At 43.5% G+C, this 17,803-nt stretch overlaps 1 protein-coding gene across 2 annotated transcripts; it reads right to left on the bottom strand.

Annotated features, from left to right (window-relative positions):
• Positions 1-6: 6 nt before the first annotated feature.
• Positions 7-17,555, bottom strand: xpo5 (exportin 5). Of its 2 annotated transcripts, none has more exons than XM_079730514.1 (33): positions 17,407-17,555; positions 16,874-16,995; positions 16,712-16,784; positions 16,251-16,388; positions 15,647-15,829; positions 15,090-15,116; positions 14,755-14,940; positions 14,410-14,486; positions 14,124-14,168; positions 13,902-14,001; positions 13,521-13,604; positions 13,230-13,355; positions 13,018-13,108; positions 12,524-12,652; positions 10,887-10,993; positions 10,343-10,498; positions 9,845-9,889; positions 9,651-9,740; positions 9,008-9,207; positions 8,407-8,506; positions 7,806-7,987; positions 7,431-7,531; positions 7,042-7,138; positions 6,804-6,939; positions 6,446-6,544; positions 6,315-6,361; positions 5,784-5,890; positions 5,057-5,116; positions 4,872-4,966; positions 3,773-3,880; positions 3,178-3,315; positions 2,387-2,551; positions 7-1,540 (listed from the first exon to the last, which is right to left on the bottom strand). In XM_079730514.1, exons 1-33 carry the CDS (start codon positions 17,506-17,508, stop codon positions 1,394-1,396), a joined length of 3,663 nt encoding a protein of 1,220 aa, XP_079586640.1. In that variant the 5' UTR covers positions 17,509-17,555; the 3' UTR covers positions 7-1,393. The 2 variants fall into 2 exon arrangements, with proteins under 2 accessions (XP_079586640.1, XP_079586641.1); XM_079730515.1 differs by having other exon boundaries at positions 4,872-4,963.
• Positions 17,556-17,803: the final 248 nt, after the last annotated feature.

Raw genomic sequence — 17,803 nt, 5'->3', positions numbered from 1 at the left:
CCCCATATATACAATAGACAACTTCTGTTTCTGCCATGTTAACAAACTTCTTGGATCATTTCTTATTCCTGAAAAAGCTGTACTAATGAACTAGGATGTCATTTCATATTCTATATAAAAGCCTTGATGACAGGGAACCTGAAGGAATCTTTGATTTTAAATGAACATCTAGAAAAAACACAAAGTGCATTCCAATGTCTACTCAATTAGAGCACAATGTAAAAGAAAAAACATTCAATACAATCCCTTAAACAAAGGAATATAAATGCATGTTCATTTAATTTCTGAAAACATTGACTTCAAATTGAAAGTATATGTTACTAACTCACGATTTATTGTAAAGTCCACCCTTATATGTTTTATGATCAAACTAACCATTTATTATATTAACATGTAGGAAAGTAGCGATCTGAAACCAATTCTGGTTCCAAACTGGTTTCCAGCAGTGCAGAAGGTTAATGGCTGATATGTATAGTGTTTTGTTTTGGTACAAACTGGTTATGAATCTCGCTATTGAATGTAAAAGAAAACAACAATTCAGACATTTTAATGTGCAGGGAAAACACAGCACTTTCAATAAATCCAAATAGCCACATTGGTTATCTTTACAGACGAAAAATGTACAGTCCCTCACATTAAAAACACAATTTCAACCTCATGATGCAATAGAGCTTTTTTGAATGTGTCAAGCGTAGTTTCCAACGTAGTTTCATCAGTTTTACCTGAACTTTAAAATCCTCAAAAACACAGATTTGCGAGTCGGTCAAAATGAGCAATGGCCATCATTCACTCAGCGGCCGTCTTGATACTAGCATATTTGTTGTCAATAACTGTAAAGTATAATAAGTATTGTATGATTATAAAAACAGCAGACACTTATTAGATGGTTAACAGCAGCAATTGTCTCCTAAAACCAACAAAGTGTCATTATTTCGTGACCAATTAGGTTTAGCAAAAATCGGAATTTGGATGAAATAAATCACACAAATAAATAACACCGTGACACACGACGCAAGCCAGAACAATTATCTCCGTTAGCAACATGGGATTAAAAGTACGAATAATAATAAAAAAAAAGACAAAATAGCCCAACTAAAACAGCATGACCCATACCGGATCAAACACGTCCAAAAACTAGAAGTATCGAAGAAAAGAAAAAAGTGTAAAACAAAAATAGAAAAAAAAATACAAATGAGAATGGAAATTTTAACGAGGTATCATACCCCCGTTGTGGTGTCTATGATAGAGGGGTCCCTGGTGGGGGCCTCTACACGTGGGGTGGCTGTTTGACTGGCCAGCAGCAGTAGGGGGTGGAGGAGGAGAGGGGGCAGGAGGATTTTTGCCCACACACACACACACACACACACACACACACACACACACACTACACACACTACACACTGGCCCGCTGGGGGGAGAAGAGGGCCTCCAAGCCCAGCGCCTCGGTGGCCAGAAGGTCTCTCTCAGGCTTGGGCTTCTTGAACAGTGACGGCAGGTTGCGGATGTGGACCTCCTTCCTGAACTGCTCGCACAGCGCTTTCTGTGAGAGGAAGCAACGGGGCCAAAACAGGGACGGGGAAGTTAGTTAACAAAGAGCTGCAACCGATTGTAATGAAGAACCAAATATCCCTGTTAATGTAGGAGGCCTATCTATGGATTTGGGAGCAAAAATATTTTTGCGATAGAACGCTGTTTAAGTGGTATTGGAGCTTGTGGAGGAATTCCCTGATTCTACATACATATCGTATTTGTACATTATATAAGCGAACACAGCTCCGCTTTAATGGCCACTTGTGTTCCTATACTGATACATGAACGATGTGCATTGTCCGGCTCAACGCTAAACAAGAGGCCTTGGGCTCCGAGGTGTCTCTCTAGCAGAGGACCTCGCTCTGCACTCGCTGCATAATTCTACACCAACATCTGTTCTTGCACACAGACCGCTCCAAATGGTCCAACGGTTTTCCTAGATATTTCACTCGGACTCCTAAGAGCTAAAGAATGCTCAGCTAAATATACTTTCGGCAATCCAATCTGTAGGTCCTTTGGCTGTGATTGGGTGGATTGTTTTTAGCAGTCAAAAAGGGGAAGAACAGGCGCCTGATGGACCAGTGGCTGGCTGCAACCAAGAATACGAATGCAAATGGTTAGTGGGGGAGATCAATCGGTAAAAGTAGCGCATTGGGTCAGACTAGGGGCCATGTTATATAATCCTCATCTTCTTAAACCCTTACAATTACTCAACAGAGATAATGCACTTTTCTCTAGTCTAATATTACTGAGGGATTTCAGCAACCATTGTTCCTGACATGCATTGACTCAGCAGTCTTTGGTGGCCATTGTAAGAGCAACGATGCCCCCTAGTGGCAAACACGAGTCACATTACCCCGATGGTGCCTGCAATGAGCTTTTTGAACTGGTCTTTTCTTTTCTTGTCTCCGAACTTCTGGGCTTTGGGGTCCAGGAGCCGATGGTCATACTGATCGAGTGCCTCCATGTTGATGTCTGGGATCTGGCTCATCACTGCTCGTAGCTCTGCATAGCGCGGCCGCTAGTGGGCGGAAAAAGAGCAGAAAAAGAGTTTAATTGGAAAGGTCCTTCAAGGTGCATTGTGTAGAATTGAGTGGTTTCTAGTGGAACAGAGTTTTGAATTTAACTGTAATTTAATATTATTTTCAGATGCACGTTTTGATGAGTTTAAAATCCCCTGAAGGTAAGAATCACGTTTTCGTCATCTCAGAATGAGCCCTTTTCTCCAAAGAGAGCGGGTCCCCTTCCACAGAGCACACCATGTTACGCCACCATGTTTTCACAGCGGCCCAGACTTCTGAAGAGAACACGGTTTATAAAAAATGTGTTTTGGAGTTGTGGGAAGAAGGCGGGCTCCATGTTATCCCCATGGCTACGACACATTTGTGATTATTTTCAGCACCGTCGATGTGCAGGAAGGTTGTAAGAAATATTGTCTACGAAATGAATCCCACCCCCCGCTTAACCTTCTCTTGGACGAGAACAACTCTGTCCGTGGGCCGGACACAGTGAAACTCTACGGGTTGCGTTTAGCCAGGGTGATAAACAAAACATTTAAATCCACAAATTAACCGTCAAGGCTGTGCTCAACGGCCAAAGTCTTTCAATGGGATCACCACGTGGTGCCGTTGGTGTTGGAGCTCTCACCAGGTTCTCGTAGATGAGCATGGCCAGCAGGGTGAGGGTGGCACAGCACACCTCGTGCTGCCCGTGGAGCTGCAGGCCCTTCAGGGTGCTGATGAGGAACCATGTGGCCGCGTCTGGGAGGAGGTTGCCCCCGACGACCTACGCGCACGCACACACGCACACACACACAAATTTGTACGAGACAATCATTTGAACAACTATCAAAAAGACAATGAACATTTTCTTTTGATGTAGTTAGCGCACAAGTTCTTGTTGTCGTGATCATGATGTCGATTGTTGTCTTGTCGATTGGCTAGTGTTGCTCTCTTGCCTTTTATTCTTGTTTTTGGTAACTAAAGTATAACTATAAAAAAAAAAAATACCTATATTACCACTACAGATTTCTTACTAAACTAAATGTCTGGTAAACATAGTACAGAACTCGCTAACTATCCCTGGAAGGAAGGATCCGTCTTCCATGTTCCTTCTCAGGATTCTTCCCATGCCCTTTAGAGGGGGCTTGGGGTGGGGGGGGCAGTGAAGCCCTTTGAGACTGTCACTGTCACTGTGATGAAGGGATATATAGAGACAGTTCACTGGTCTAGACGTGTTCTACCTGTCTAAGCAAGTTCCAGCAGATCATGGAGGCGGTTCGGTGGCAGATGTTGGTGTCCTTCCACGACAGTGCCACGAACGAGATGGTCAGCAGGTTCATGTAGATGTCCTTCAGAGCAAGGGGGAAAGAGGTAAGAAGTGACCAGCGGCTGAACTCGAGTTTAACAGAGTGACAAACTACTCATTGGTACACATATCGTGCGGTCAAGACATGTCTCGACTTCTCTAGTTGGCCACCGAAGTCTGCGTCTGATCCCAATTTTGTCATCGTTTTCAGAAACATGCATTTTGCCCATCCAAACTGCAAAGGAAGATGGGCGTTTTCTGTGGTGGAAAATGTTCACTTGGTGTAAGGAAGACGCTTAAGATGCATCTTAAACATTGATCTAGCGTAATGTGGTAATCTAAGCCTAAGGCTAAGGCTAGGGATGTGCTCTTGTGGTTGTTGTGGAGGGATGGGTATCGTTAAGGTTTTAATGATACTAGCAGCCTTATCGATACAGGACTTTAACCACAATACTCTTATCGGTTATTTTAGAAGAAGACAATGACAAATTAAGAACAAGACATCTTTCTTCAGCAGAAGCAGCAGAAGCTTAGAATGTTTTGAATAAATAACTATTATAGATTCTATACTATTGTGAAAGTGAAAATGTAGAACCAAAACAAAATCAATCAATAAACAAAAAAAAGAAGACAGCGGAATAGAGTAACACGAATAGGGGATGTATGCAGCTTGGCCGCAAAATGGCCTCAAACCTTATTTAAGAGAATTCTGTAGGTAAATCAGCATTTCTGTTTTTTCTGGCCATCTTGCATCCAGAACATCCAGAGCGTATCAACTTTTATGGGTGTGAGATAATTCAGACCCGAGAGGCTTGGCTTCTTAACCATCCTGTGATATGTGAGGTCTATAACCAGCAAGGTTTATTTATCCTAAAGTAAAAGAAAATGTTTTTTTTAATTTCTCAAATAATAATAGCAACATCGGGACTGTCAGAGCTTATCGACACTACGGTGGGTCATAACTCAGCCCCAGGCCTGTTTCACACCGGGTTTGGGTACCCGACCCTAGAGGTTGTGAGGAGACATATGCTCACCTCGTGTTTGAGAATACACTTCCCCAGCTCAGTCAGATCCTCCGCAGGCTGACCGGACACCGCTGTCTGCACCAGGTCTGTCATCATCTCTTCTTCTGCCCACAAAAAGAACAATCATAGCGTACCGAGTCACCAGGAGGTCGACACTACCTGCAGGGCAGAGAGTCCTTCACCACGGGGCCTACCTTCTCCGTCGTCCTTGTTGCCTGCAGGCTCGTGCACCCTCTTGGAAATAAAGCTCACAGCTAAGAGAAGGGCAGGGGAAGGGATTTTAAATACCAATACAACTCTTCTTTGTGTTTCCCCTAAACCCCAGGTAAGTTGGTATAGATTTAAGGCTTGTGCGACGAGTATTACGCAACATCTGTTTAGAAAGGTCATATAATCCATTGTACAGTTCTTCAGTGTTCTTTAAAGGCCATGCAGTCGCTTTGTTTTCAGAAGTGTGTGATAGCAAAGTTCAAAGAGTACGAAACATACTGCAAATGTTTGCACTCCTTGCCCTCCAAAAGAGTGAAAGATAAAAACCCGTAGGTGAAAATTGGTATGTCTTAGAAGTGATTGAAATTTCATTGCATGGCCATTAGTGAATGGTGGGGCCTTTTCTTCACCAACCGTGCTAGACTTTATACCCTTTTAATAATTGGTTTTACTTGCCGAAATCTAACCATTACACTTTTCCAATAGAAGTTTCATTATGAAGGGTATATTAAGTAAGTTATTCATTGCATTGCAAAGGCTGCTGAATTGTTTCTAGCATCAAATTCTGTGAAATGGGGGTCTTCATAACATGAAGATGTGGATACGTTTTATACATATTTGCCAACTTCCTCAGCTAGTCTCTCTTCGGTCAGCTCTGCATTTGGTCAACAAACAATACTTTAGTAGTAAAATAAAAACTGTTGTACTTACTGAGAAGGTCAAGCACCTCTCTGGTGACCAGTCTGACCAGCTGCTCCTCCAGCATCTCCTGGGTCACCTGACTTTCCTCACACACTGCCTCCTCCTCCTCCTCCCCACTAAGCAGGAGACCATGCATTAGTGACAGACACCAGTCATTTAGACCACCAAATAAACAATTAGCTCCAGTAACGTAGCATATACGGTCAATGATGTAGCTACTTCTATTTAGTTTGCTTTGAGGTGATCGCTTTTAGCCTCACTTGTTCCCTTTGGATTAAAGTATCTGCTAAAAGGATTAAATGAAAATAATGTCTACCGCAACTGTTAAGTCAATAATAGTTTTTACTTTTATGTCTATTTCTACGACTCAACATTACGTAAATACGTATTTTTTTGTTGTCATTTTTAAATTGGGATTTAAAAGAACCTGATTTAAATTCCAATTTTTGCCTAGCCACCTATATCTTCACCCTTCAGATATATGAAAGATCTTTCTGTGGACATTCATGATGGACTGAGCATCCCTGCAGAGCAACTTACTTGGAAGAGGACCTCTGGTTAATGATCTGCCACTTGACGTTGAGCCTCTGCGGTACAGACACAAAGACACAGTTAACAATGTGGACTGATTCAACCATTCAGCGGTTGGCAGAAAGAGTGAGGATAAGCACCTGCAGCATGTAGGTGAACAGAGGCCCCACTAGGGGGCAGAGTAGGCTTTCGTAGTACTCCGGAGGGCAGGAGAGCACCAGCTGCTTCACAAACAACCGTGGAACACGTTAAGGACTACAGGTGTTGTACATTTGCAAAACAAAACATCCAAACAGCCCACCTTTTCCAAAGGGACCGTAGGCAAGATCGTCAAGCTATCATTTGAGTGCAGTTTGTTAGCATCTATAATCACTTCCACCATTTTCTGTTCCTTCGCTCTTGATAACACTACAACCAGGCATTTATCATTAAAGTATGGAAAAATACAATTACAACTGGCAAAAATCTGAAGCCATGCCACTGAAAAGTAAGGATATGAATGATCGGCCGGAATCTGTGATCAGGCACGTGGTCGAGGGAGACGAAGGCGGATCCAACTAATTTCTCGGCCAATCCATCAATGGTGTAGAAGTCCCTCGTCAGTGAGTGGCCAGCATTCCCCAGAATGTGATAACTGACAACGAATAGAAATGCAACAGTTAATGGATTCATCCATCAACCAATAAAAATGCAAACATTAATGGTTTAGCTAAGTGCAAATAAAAAGAAATGTTACCAGTTATCGTAGAGCGTACAGAAGAATCCCTGCATCCTCTCAAGGTTGCCCTTGTACACGGGAGTGTCATAGATGTCTATCAGGGGATGGGGAAGACCTGCAAACAAATACACAATATACTGAAGGAGGAGCACATACAACAGCGTACAACAACATACCTCAATTTAATACAAAACATAATAACAAACAAGTTTAAATTAGCTTGTATTTGCTGTCTGGGATTAATAAAGCACATCTTATTTGATGCATTATGCATACTGCTTCAAAAAGTTTGACAGTTTAAGGAGATTTAATTAAGGCTACTTTGATAGAGCCCTTTTAAATAATTAGTTATAATACACAAAAATATAAAGTGATTCAGGGTTAGTTTAGGAAAGCAAACCACCCACCTAAAACACAATTCTTCTCCACATCGATGAGGTCGTAGGCCTTGGCGTAGCCCGGACTGAGACGGGCGAGGTTCTCTGGGGTGAAGAGGTTGTTTTGGGTTCTAACGTAGGAAGGACAGAGGAATCATAACATAAAAAAATAATAATAATAATCTTCAACACTAATAGCCACAGCTAACCTATAGGCAAGACATATGCCCTAACACCTACCTGGTCCTTAATGACATGTATCTGACACCCCTTTGCATAAAAGCACCTGCTTAATGAGTTAATAGTAAAAACCATAAATCAAGCAGAGTCCCTTCCCCCTCCAGAACAGCCTCTTACACATGAGCACATAGGAAGCAGTCAGCCAAGGTAGCTCCATTAGCCTACCTGATGAGGGTTAGCACGTTGGGTAACATGGCCAGCACCAGGCTACTGCAGGGGTTACTGAAGAGGGGGGCTCCAGAGGGGGTGGAGCCCACCACGAAGCCTCCGGCTGTGGCCTCGCCCAGGTCGGCCGGCCAGCGCGATCTCTTCACCACCGCCAGCATGGCTTGGAGGCAGTAACTCAACTGGGCCAGGAGTAAAAGAACACCGTGTATGTCACAATGTACAACAGAAATTGAGAATGCAAATGAAACGCATCAATGGTGTCTTCCTCCATTTTGGCTCCTCCAGCAACAGAGAGGATAGAATTAATAATATGGAATAAATGCTTCATTCTGCTAATTTTAACATTTTCCGTTTAAATATTTCTAAAAGCAAATATGCCAAGTAAATGCATGAAATGGAATAATCGTAAATGTTGGGTTCTTGATCAAACAAAATGTTAATAATATAAGCAAAAAAAAAGGATTTGGTTTGAAGAACAAATCCAATTGAAACATTTGCCGTTTGAATCGTTATCAAGTAAAAGGCATGCATCGAATGCCATCATCCTCCATGTTGGCTCGCACACGAATACAGATGGAGCACAAGCGGCCTGGCTCACCTGCACCCTGTTGTTTCCATACACATCCGTGTCCTTGGTCGGCTCACTGAGCTGATCGGCCCCCACGTAGGACAGGAAGAGGGCTGCGTCAGACAGCACACTGAGAGACCCGGGGGGGGGCAGAGCGCAGCGTGGGAGAAGGTGTTGTGTGATATCAGCAACTATATATATATATATATATATATATATTCACTTGTACTATTGATGTGGCTCGGTGCCATCTAGGAATTTTCATAGAATCAAATCGTGTCCTGCTTTTGAAAACCTCACAGCTTTGACAGGTTGGGCAGGTGGACCATTTCTAGTTGGATTTATTTCCTTTTTCTACCTTAATAAAAATCCATCTTGAGCGTCAGAATCGGCCTAGTCATAGTAGCCGCATAAACAAATAACCAAACAATTCACCTTTGTGCATAGAATAGCACTACTACAAATACCATAAGACTAAAAGATATGCCAAGATACTATATAGAAGAAAGTACAGGAATTAACTGAATATATATAAATTCAAAAATAATCAGAATCATCCAAAACATATATATAGATGTGAATAAGAAGTATCTTGCCTACCCCAAATAAAAACAATACACCAAAGACTCACTGGCTGGTCTCGTTGGAGGTCCAGCGTGCCACCACGGGGCCCATGAGCTCCTCCAGGAAGGCCTTCTGTTTGGCGTAGTCCTTGAACTGGTTCCCGATGAGCACCAGCGCCTCCATCAGAGCGCACTTCTCCATCTGCATCAGCAGCGCCTCGTCAGCAAACAGCTTCTTCACGTAGTCGTAGAGCATGTCGAAGCACGGCTGCAGCAGGGCAGAAATCCACCGGGGACCACACGCGTGGGCACGGATTAGCATTAGTTAACATTAGCATTGGTCCATATTACCGTGAGCATATGTCTCTATATTGGCCTTAGCGTAGTTCCGTATGAGCTTTGTTCTATACAAGTATTAGCTTAACCGTTCATTCTGAAATCAACACAGATTGGATATATTGCATCACGATACAGCCACACTTCCATCCGATAATGAAAACAAACATTTGCCAATATTCGACTGCCTTGAAAGTCTGCATTAGTCAGAAGAAGATATGGTTTCTGCTCCACTCTGAACAGACGTTGTGCTTGAGGATGCTAAATAACTACGCCCGCCTGTCTATAAATCTTCCATGGTCGATTCATATTGCAAAGCAGATACTCCCAATGCTTAAAACTCCTTAGATCATTCTGTCCCAGATGTTATCTCACCAGAATGAATGGGGAGTAGTCTCGGCACATCTTGATGATTGAGGAGCAGGCGTGTCTTCTCACGTTCTTCACCGCCCTGGTCCGGGGCGCCTGGAGAGAGACACGGTCAATCAGTTTAACTGTAGTTAGTTTAACCGCACCCTAACCAGTGAGGAGGGGAGTTTGTTCACACAGAACAAAAAAGGAGCACTCACCTTGCTGTCACCTTGGGGGATGTCGAATACGATCGCTGCAAACACCTGAGTAGTAAGGTCGCAGGGCTTGGTTAGCACATCCAATACAAAATACACACAGTTGCTCCTCTGGGTGCCCTAGGGGGCTGAATGCTAAAGATAGACCCAATGATGACAGAATGCTCAATTAGTGGTCCTGTTTGTCTCAAGTGGGGCGTGGCATCCCCTTCGCCAAGGTTAGGAGAATTGTATGGCACTTTAGGTCAAAGTTAACAAAAAAACGGCTTTTATTATTATTTTACATTCTTGAAAAAAGGAACAGAATAGTGTTATGGGCAGTGGCTGACGTTTTGGACTCCCAGCGATAAAGGACCTGGGTTCGATTCCCCAATGTAGGCACCTTTGGGCAAAATGCCTAACCCCTGCCACCACATTAATGACATTAAGTCATTGTAAAAAAAAAAAAAAGAAGCATAAAAGCATTCACTGAATCCACGGAATATGATTGGCTAAGCTGACCTTGGTGAGGACCTGGGGCAGGATGTTGGGTCTGTGTGTCACGAAGGGGAAGAGGGCGGAGATGTTGGTGAGCACACAGGACAGGATGAGGGGGTCTTTGGTCTCATAGCTGAGCACAGCCTGCAGGAGCTCAATACCCTGGTCGATGGGCAGCTTCTGCATGAGGGGAGACAGGAGGGTAATAGAGGGGGACAGGCTTTCAGTGGACCAGCACAACCATGCATCCACGCTGCAATCACTTTTGGTCTACTTTGAGTAGACAAAATGGGTACCCCCTTTTAAAAGGAGGAGACATTAAAAGGTAATATAGAAGCACACCGAATAGAGAAAACAATAAGTATGACAAAACATTAAATGTGTAGGCATCAACATTCAGTTGTCTTTCTGTTTAATATTACAAAGAATATATTATCCTTTTGTATTAACATTACTGTCATGTACTGCTCTGACACTCGAAATATGCAAACATGGGATTAATAAAGTACACATTGTTGTATGTACACGTTCTGTATAGACTATGCCAGGTTTTAGACGGTATGGATACCTCTCCAGTGAGATTGCGGAACGTCTGACCGAGAACACACTCGGTGAAGACCGTCATGGCATCCCATTGGACCACCGATGGAGAGAGAATGGAGCACAGCCCTTCAGCTGAGGAGGGCAAAAGAAATAGCAAGAAAGATAGATAGAGATAAAGACCAAGACAGATAGGGAGTCAGTGTTAGAGTGAGAGGCAAGTTGTACAAATTCTGAGAAGTATTAAATTGCAGTTTTTTAGAAGTCTTTCAGAACTACGTAAAAAAATATTTAAGTTATACAGTTGTATCTAAGGCCATGTTTATACATAGCAGGGTATTTAGAGAAACAAATATTTCCCCCCCTCCGTTTTCAAAAATAACATTGTGCACACATCGTTTTAAAAAAAGTTGTCATTTACATCAACCTGCATAAATACGCTGTTTAGCGCCATGATAACTATGCCAAACCTATGGGCGGCAGTGTAGGGAGAAGGATAAAGCCATGCAAGCCAATCAGAATCCTCGGAATGAACAACAACGAATAACACGAGCGACTTCCTGTTCCTTTCAAAACAGTTGAATTCATTTTTCACAATTTACCGGCTCTCGTTTTGAAGAATAATCGCCGCGCCATTCGTTTCATTGGGAATCGCGACAGTCTATACTTTCAACATAAAGTGCACATATTTATAATTTGAAATTCGTCCCAGCCTTTATACCACAGATACTATAGGGTCTATAGCATTAAACCGCGTTTTCTGATTACAGTTTAATGTAATAGTAAGCTGACAACATCGCTAATTAACACCGCAACTGCAAATTAACCACACGGAGATAACCATGGCAACCGGTCAAACAAATTTTCTTTTTTGCGATCATTCTGCGAGCGCATCCGCCGTGTTGATAAACAAATAATTCCCCTATATGGCGCGAGATTCGTTCGTGTGGACAGACAGCAGGCGCTCACATGACGTCAAGCATTTTCTGGCGCATAATGTGACGCTTGAGAACCTAAAACCCTGTTTCTCCCAGTTGACACGACAACACATAACCGGCGTTACCAGAAATCTCCACTTTGGCCAGAGTTTTTAAATATAATCGTTTTCTGTGATAAAAACAGGGTTTTCGTGTAAATGAGAGGCCAAACCGCGTGGAAATATCTGCGTTTTCCCTTTGTGTAAACGGGGCCTAAATGGCATGATCCGAGTAGGCAGCTGGACTTGAAAAAGAAAAACGACTCCTGCTCACTTTTCTGTCAGTGACCGCATATCCGCAAGACTCCCATCTTACCTCGTCCGCCAGGGAATCCACAGTGCAAACATAAACAGGTTTCACACTTGACGTCATCGACCACAGAGGGACGGCACACAACCAATTCCAGCACAGCAGTAAAAACAAAAGCACAGTCTTGCACAAGGGACGATCCTTTAGGGGCAAGAGGGACAAAAGTCGAGGCCTCAATGTCTGCATCCTACCCGCATTCTACCCGTAGCGGTAACCCCTACCTGCTCATCGATCAAAAGCAACAAAAACTATTTTTGAACCGTAAATACTTTGGTGTCGGCTTAAAGGACTAATTAGCAGTTGACATAGAAAATCCAATGACGGCCGGTCTCAGAACACACTTGAGTGAAGACAGGGGGGGGGGGGGGGGGGCACGTACCGTTAGTGATCCCGGTGATGATGGGACTGGACAGCTGGTAGCCCAACCACTCTGCGGCGTCCCCCAGGGCCTCCATGGGCACCAGACGACAGGCACTCCTCACCACCTCTCCCTGCTGGCTGCGGAACACTGCGGAAACACCAGGAGGTCTTACGCTTTTCACCGATACTCAGTTGTTGTTTGTCGCACATTATCTGTTGGTTGTTGGCCGTCTTGTCAAGTCATTTGTTCAACGTCATTCCCCGAGGTTTCCTGTCCGAATCCGAGACCCATTTGTTCATGTCTCGTTGTATGGGCCATGAAAGTTTTCGATTGATTACGTTCCTTGGCAAGATGTTTTTTGTTACATTTTTGTTGTAATGTGATTGCCAATGTTGTACAACACTCAATAGGATGAATTTGGATAACTAATGAAGTAATTAGTGTTGCTTTACGCATCATTGACTGTTTACTAATAGTTGACCAAAATGTAAGCAATCCACAGCAAAACTTACAGTTGAAGAAAGAGCCGAACTCCTCATCGCTGTCAAAGTCCATTCGGGAGTATTCACAGCTCGGGCTGTCATTCCTAGAGGGATAGCCCGTCTGGAAGGAAGAAAGAAAAATATCCATATTCAATTTGATAAAAAATAATAATATTTTTTTTATTGTTCTCCATATTGATGCAAACCAAGGGTATTGTAGCACAGATTCAGACAATCCGTACCTTGATTAAGTTGGTCCTAGTCGTTTTAAGGTATTTCAAAGACATCTCCACGACCACCGGCACCTTGGACAGGATCTCGTGTCTGAAGAGGGTTCCCCACATGATCTGGGTGGATGACTTCAAGAACTGGAGAGGAACACAATGTCGGCGTCACATTTTCCATTCAGCAGATGCCTTCATGCAGAGCAACTTAGTGAGCATTCCGATATACGTAAATGAAAAGCAGGTATGTGTTAGGGAATCTGGCTCAAGGACAACAACGTTATGCAAGCATTGGACTTGGCATCTCACCTGGCTGTGGTGTGTAGTAAAGGACAGCATGGCCTCCATGTACTTGTTGAGGTTTGCAGGTGTTTCAACTGCCACGTCTGAACCCTGAGAACAGATTCATTCAGTAAGTCATTCATTAATACCAATCACAAAGCTGTACTCGTACAGCTGTTGTGGGCCTGGCACGACCTGTTGCATACAGAATCAGAATGAGCTTTTAATAATCTGACACATCAATTCTAAATCCGGCTGTCAGGCTTTCAAAATATACAGACTAAAGACCTGTAACAAAAAACACAATATATTAAAGCAATAAATACCAACTTTGCATTTTATAATTTTTTTCTAAAGTGCTGTACAGCGGATGTGATTTTGCTCATCTCTAACGCAGAACATACTCACCACTAGCGAGGTCACCTGACTGCCCAGGGCACAGAGAACCTGGCACAGCCTCTTGAGGAAGACGTAATGTCGCTCCACAACAACCACCTTCTCCACTGGCCTACAACACACACACACACACAACTTTCTAAGTTCAAAGGGTTCCCCTAGACCTAAAACTACAGCCATTGGCATGAACACTGTATGCAGATAGCGCTACTGTCTGCAGGTGGAGCTACTCACTGCATCGGCGAGGGCTGGTTAGATATGGCTGCGCCGTCGGCTGACCTGCAATACAAACATATGCATGGTAACTATGGATGCCCAGGGTTTTAGGGTTGATCGCAGTGACAACGGTGATCGCCTCTTTCGGTCACAATGATAATTCAGAGCAAGAATTTCTGTACACACAATTATATACATTTATATATTTTCTTTGTACTTTCATTCTTGTTGTTTTTGTGTGTAATATGAGTCGATGATGTGCCACACCACCAAGGACGGGCCTTCAGGGTGTGTGTGTACTCACTGAGCTGCGGAGAGAATGTAGTTAATGGCGAGGTCATCAAACAGCAGCATTAGCGGCTTACGGTCCTCCAGTTTTCCCTGGGGGAGAAAGACGACACATAAATAGAGGGTAGCATATTCACGTCAAAAAGGTCCCAGCCTAGTCTGATGGACTCCCTGAGCAAGGAGCCAAACCCCGAAAGAGCTGTGTCACAATGAATGCCTTGGCTTTAGAGAAAAAACATACGCCAAAATGACAATATAAGAAACGTGCAATCTCATTCCAGTCAAGAAGACGGACAAAATATGTCTCAGCAAGGCTCGCTCACACACACACACGCACACACACACAGCCCCCCCCCCACACCTTGCGGCTGATGGCAATGAGCAGGCACTCGACGGCCTCCAGCTGCAGCTCGCCCTCGCTCAGCAGCAGACAGAGCATCTCCAGCAGACGGCAGTTGTCGTTGGTGATGTGTGCCAGGGCGATCCAGTCGATGTAGCCTGCCAGCGTGTTCAGCGTTGTCACAGCGACGCGGCAGTGAGCCTTGGCCTACGGGAGGAGGCGGACACGGAGGGAAGGCGGGCGAGTTGCCATTGGTTATCATCACAGCCGACAACAACAACAACAACAATGAATGCGTCCTAACTATGTTTATGATATTGTAATAGGGAGAAAGGAAAACTGAGAGCTTTGTTTACCTGCAATTCCTGGCCCGGTATACTTTTCTGAAACGCCCGATGACAAGACAAAAGTAAACATTTTTTTTTATAAAAAGGACATATACAAGAGCAAACTTAATGTAACAATCCATAGTTGCAAATTAATCAATTTAGAGATAAATCACATGTGGACCTTCCAAGCTGTGCTGGCAGAGCATGACCAGGGGTAGGGGGTTAATTTTCCCACCGGGTACGCCCCCCATTCTTAGAATGTACCCACTCAAACCTTGGATAAAAAGCTTCCACCAATTGGCTATGTATACTGCTCCCGATTACCCAACAATTCATGTTTGTCTACATTGCACCACCATAAAATAAATTACCAACCTTGTTTTTCCTGATTCCTATGGCTGCACTCTGTCCAGACAACCAAATTAAATATTTTCTTTATCTTTTTCTGTTAGCTACCCAAACTATAGGTCATGCTTGGATGATGATCAGCCTCACTTGTCAGTCACTTTGGATTAAAGCATCTGTTAAATGACCAAAAAATAAATGTGTGTATGAGAACGACAGTGAGTAGCGGTGCCACTGACCAGTTTGCGGTAGTCGTCCACGTTGATCTGCAGGATGGCCAGGATGAAGCTGAAGATGTTGTCCATGTTCTGGGTGAGGGTCTGCTGGATGTCCCGACGGCGCTGGGTGGGCAGCGTCTGGAAGGTGATGACGTCCTCTGCCAGCCGCAGCAGGATCAGCATCACCAGCTCCGTCTGGGACTCCTACAGGAACAACAGAAGAGCATCCGTCATTGATCCAGAGAATCGCATCATGCAAGAGGGAAATTGTTACGGTCACACAGTTGCTCCTCTAAATACTATTTTTTTACTATCGAGAGAGGTACAAACACACATTTTTTCTCTTTTTAAAAACAAAACTGCCGATCATTCAACCTGTGTAAAAAAACATGCACCAGAGCAACAACCACATATGCTTGTGGGGATCAAGGGTCCATCCTGGGGCATCTCCCTCTTGCTTTAAACCAACCCTTCCGTCGTGCAGTTTTAACGGCATCGTAATATATATTTGTAAACCCTTCATCTTCGCATAGGTCATGCTTGAGTTTTACATTGCCCATATTTGGTCTGCATTTGCATGTGACACATTACATCACCTTATGCAAATAGTGCACGAGTCACTCACCCCGAGGCTGGTGAGAGCCTCCATCTCCTTCAGCATGTCCGGCCAGTGCTGGGGCCACTCCCTCTTGATCATCTCCACCGTGATGCGGGAGAGGACGTCCTTGATGTGACTCTCCTCCTCCAGAATGGAGAGGGTTCCCTGGCAACACCCAAAACACATAATTAACAGTGTGGCCGCGGTTTGTATAGAATTTCATGTACAAAGTATCGGAGTGCAATGCGCTTTGGTTCCTGACAACGTTTTTGAAGCCGATACCAGGATAAAATGAGGGTCTTATCTCGATGTAAGAGAATTGTCTCAACCGTAAAATGATACACCAAGAATGCCCACAAGTATTTTTTACTCTTTTCTTTTAAACAAAAAAAACGTTTTTGTTGTACAGCATGTCCTTCTTTGCCAAGAGTGTTATTGCCCTTTTGGGATGCTAGGAATACCGGCCAGTATTACCAAGCAAGACTTACAGTCGACAATAGTTGCATGGCACAATTCTTCAACTGGACTTTCTCTGGCTGTGGCATGTCGTTCCATCGGAACCTGTGAAACAAGAATGAAAACTCTAAAAGTGTCTGCATTGATTTAAGATTGTATACATAATTGACATAAAAAAAACTATGGTTACTCACTTGATAACGTGTTCCAATATTTGCAAGCCAAAATGTCGCACTACAGATGTTTGCGTTTTCTCCGCAAGTTGCAAGCCACAAGGGACACAAAACGCGCAGGATTCTTTGAACTCTTCACAAAACTGAAATGGAAAGAAAATATGGACATCTTGAGAGTCGTTCCTTTCTGCATGCTGTGGCTAAGACGACTAACAATTAGATGTTTGAATCAGATAGGTATTTTATGGAGAAAAAACATGTTATGTTTAATAACTTTCATCAATATTCTGCACTAACAGCTTCACTGGTTGATTGAACAGCTGGAAATGCTAAATAGCCTGCTAAGTATTAGGCTGACATTCTCCCTAAAACAGCTATTATTGATTTGATCGACGTGTTAACAGTTTGATTGTTTACATCGTTAAACCAATAGCTAGAGCAAGCATTTCTTCCATCCCCGGTACTTGCTTCTTCTTTTCACACATTACTATAAACGCTAGTACCAGTTCACTAACGTTAGCCAGCTAACGAGCATCTCAGACACATGAAGCTACCTTTAGGGCCTCCAGTCGGTATATTTGGTTTGTTCCCGGATCCATCATCACGTTTACAGCTTTAATAAGCTGATCGCACATAGTTGCCACCTGATCAGACATGTTTAAGGGTAGCTTCTTACAGATGTATAAAACCAAGCGAGTGGTACCCTAACGCAAAACACTTGCAGGGCACAGGACAGCATGCGCTTTGCTCAACAACGTGCTGCACCACATAGGAAACTCTCGCTTGCCGTCGATGAGGAACACTGGGAGTTGAAGGCTATTCATTCATACGAAGATATTTTATGAATAGCTACTGTTAGACTAATGCTTGGCATACGATACTTGGCCTTGCGTTGCCATACCGTTTACATTTCTTTTTTAGCTTCTTCAACAACAACAAAAAAGTACAATA

The sequence above is a fragment of the Pollachius pollachius genome (assembly GCF_949987615.1).
Source record: "Pollachius pollachius genome assembly, chromosome: 2".
In the NCBI taxonomy this organism is placed as follows: Eukaryota; Metazoa; Chordata; class Actinopteri; order Gadiformes; family Gadidae; genus Pollachius; species Pollachius pollachius.
This window is presented reverse-complemented; position numbering and strand designations above follow the sequence as displayed.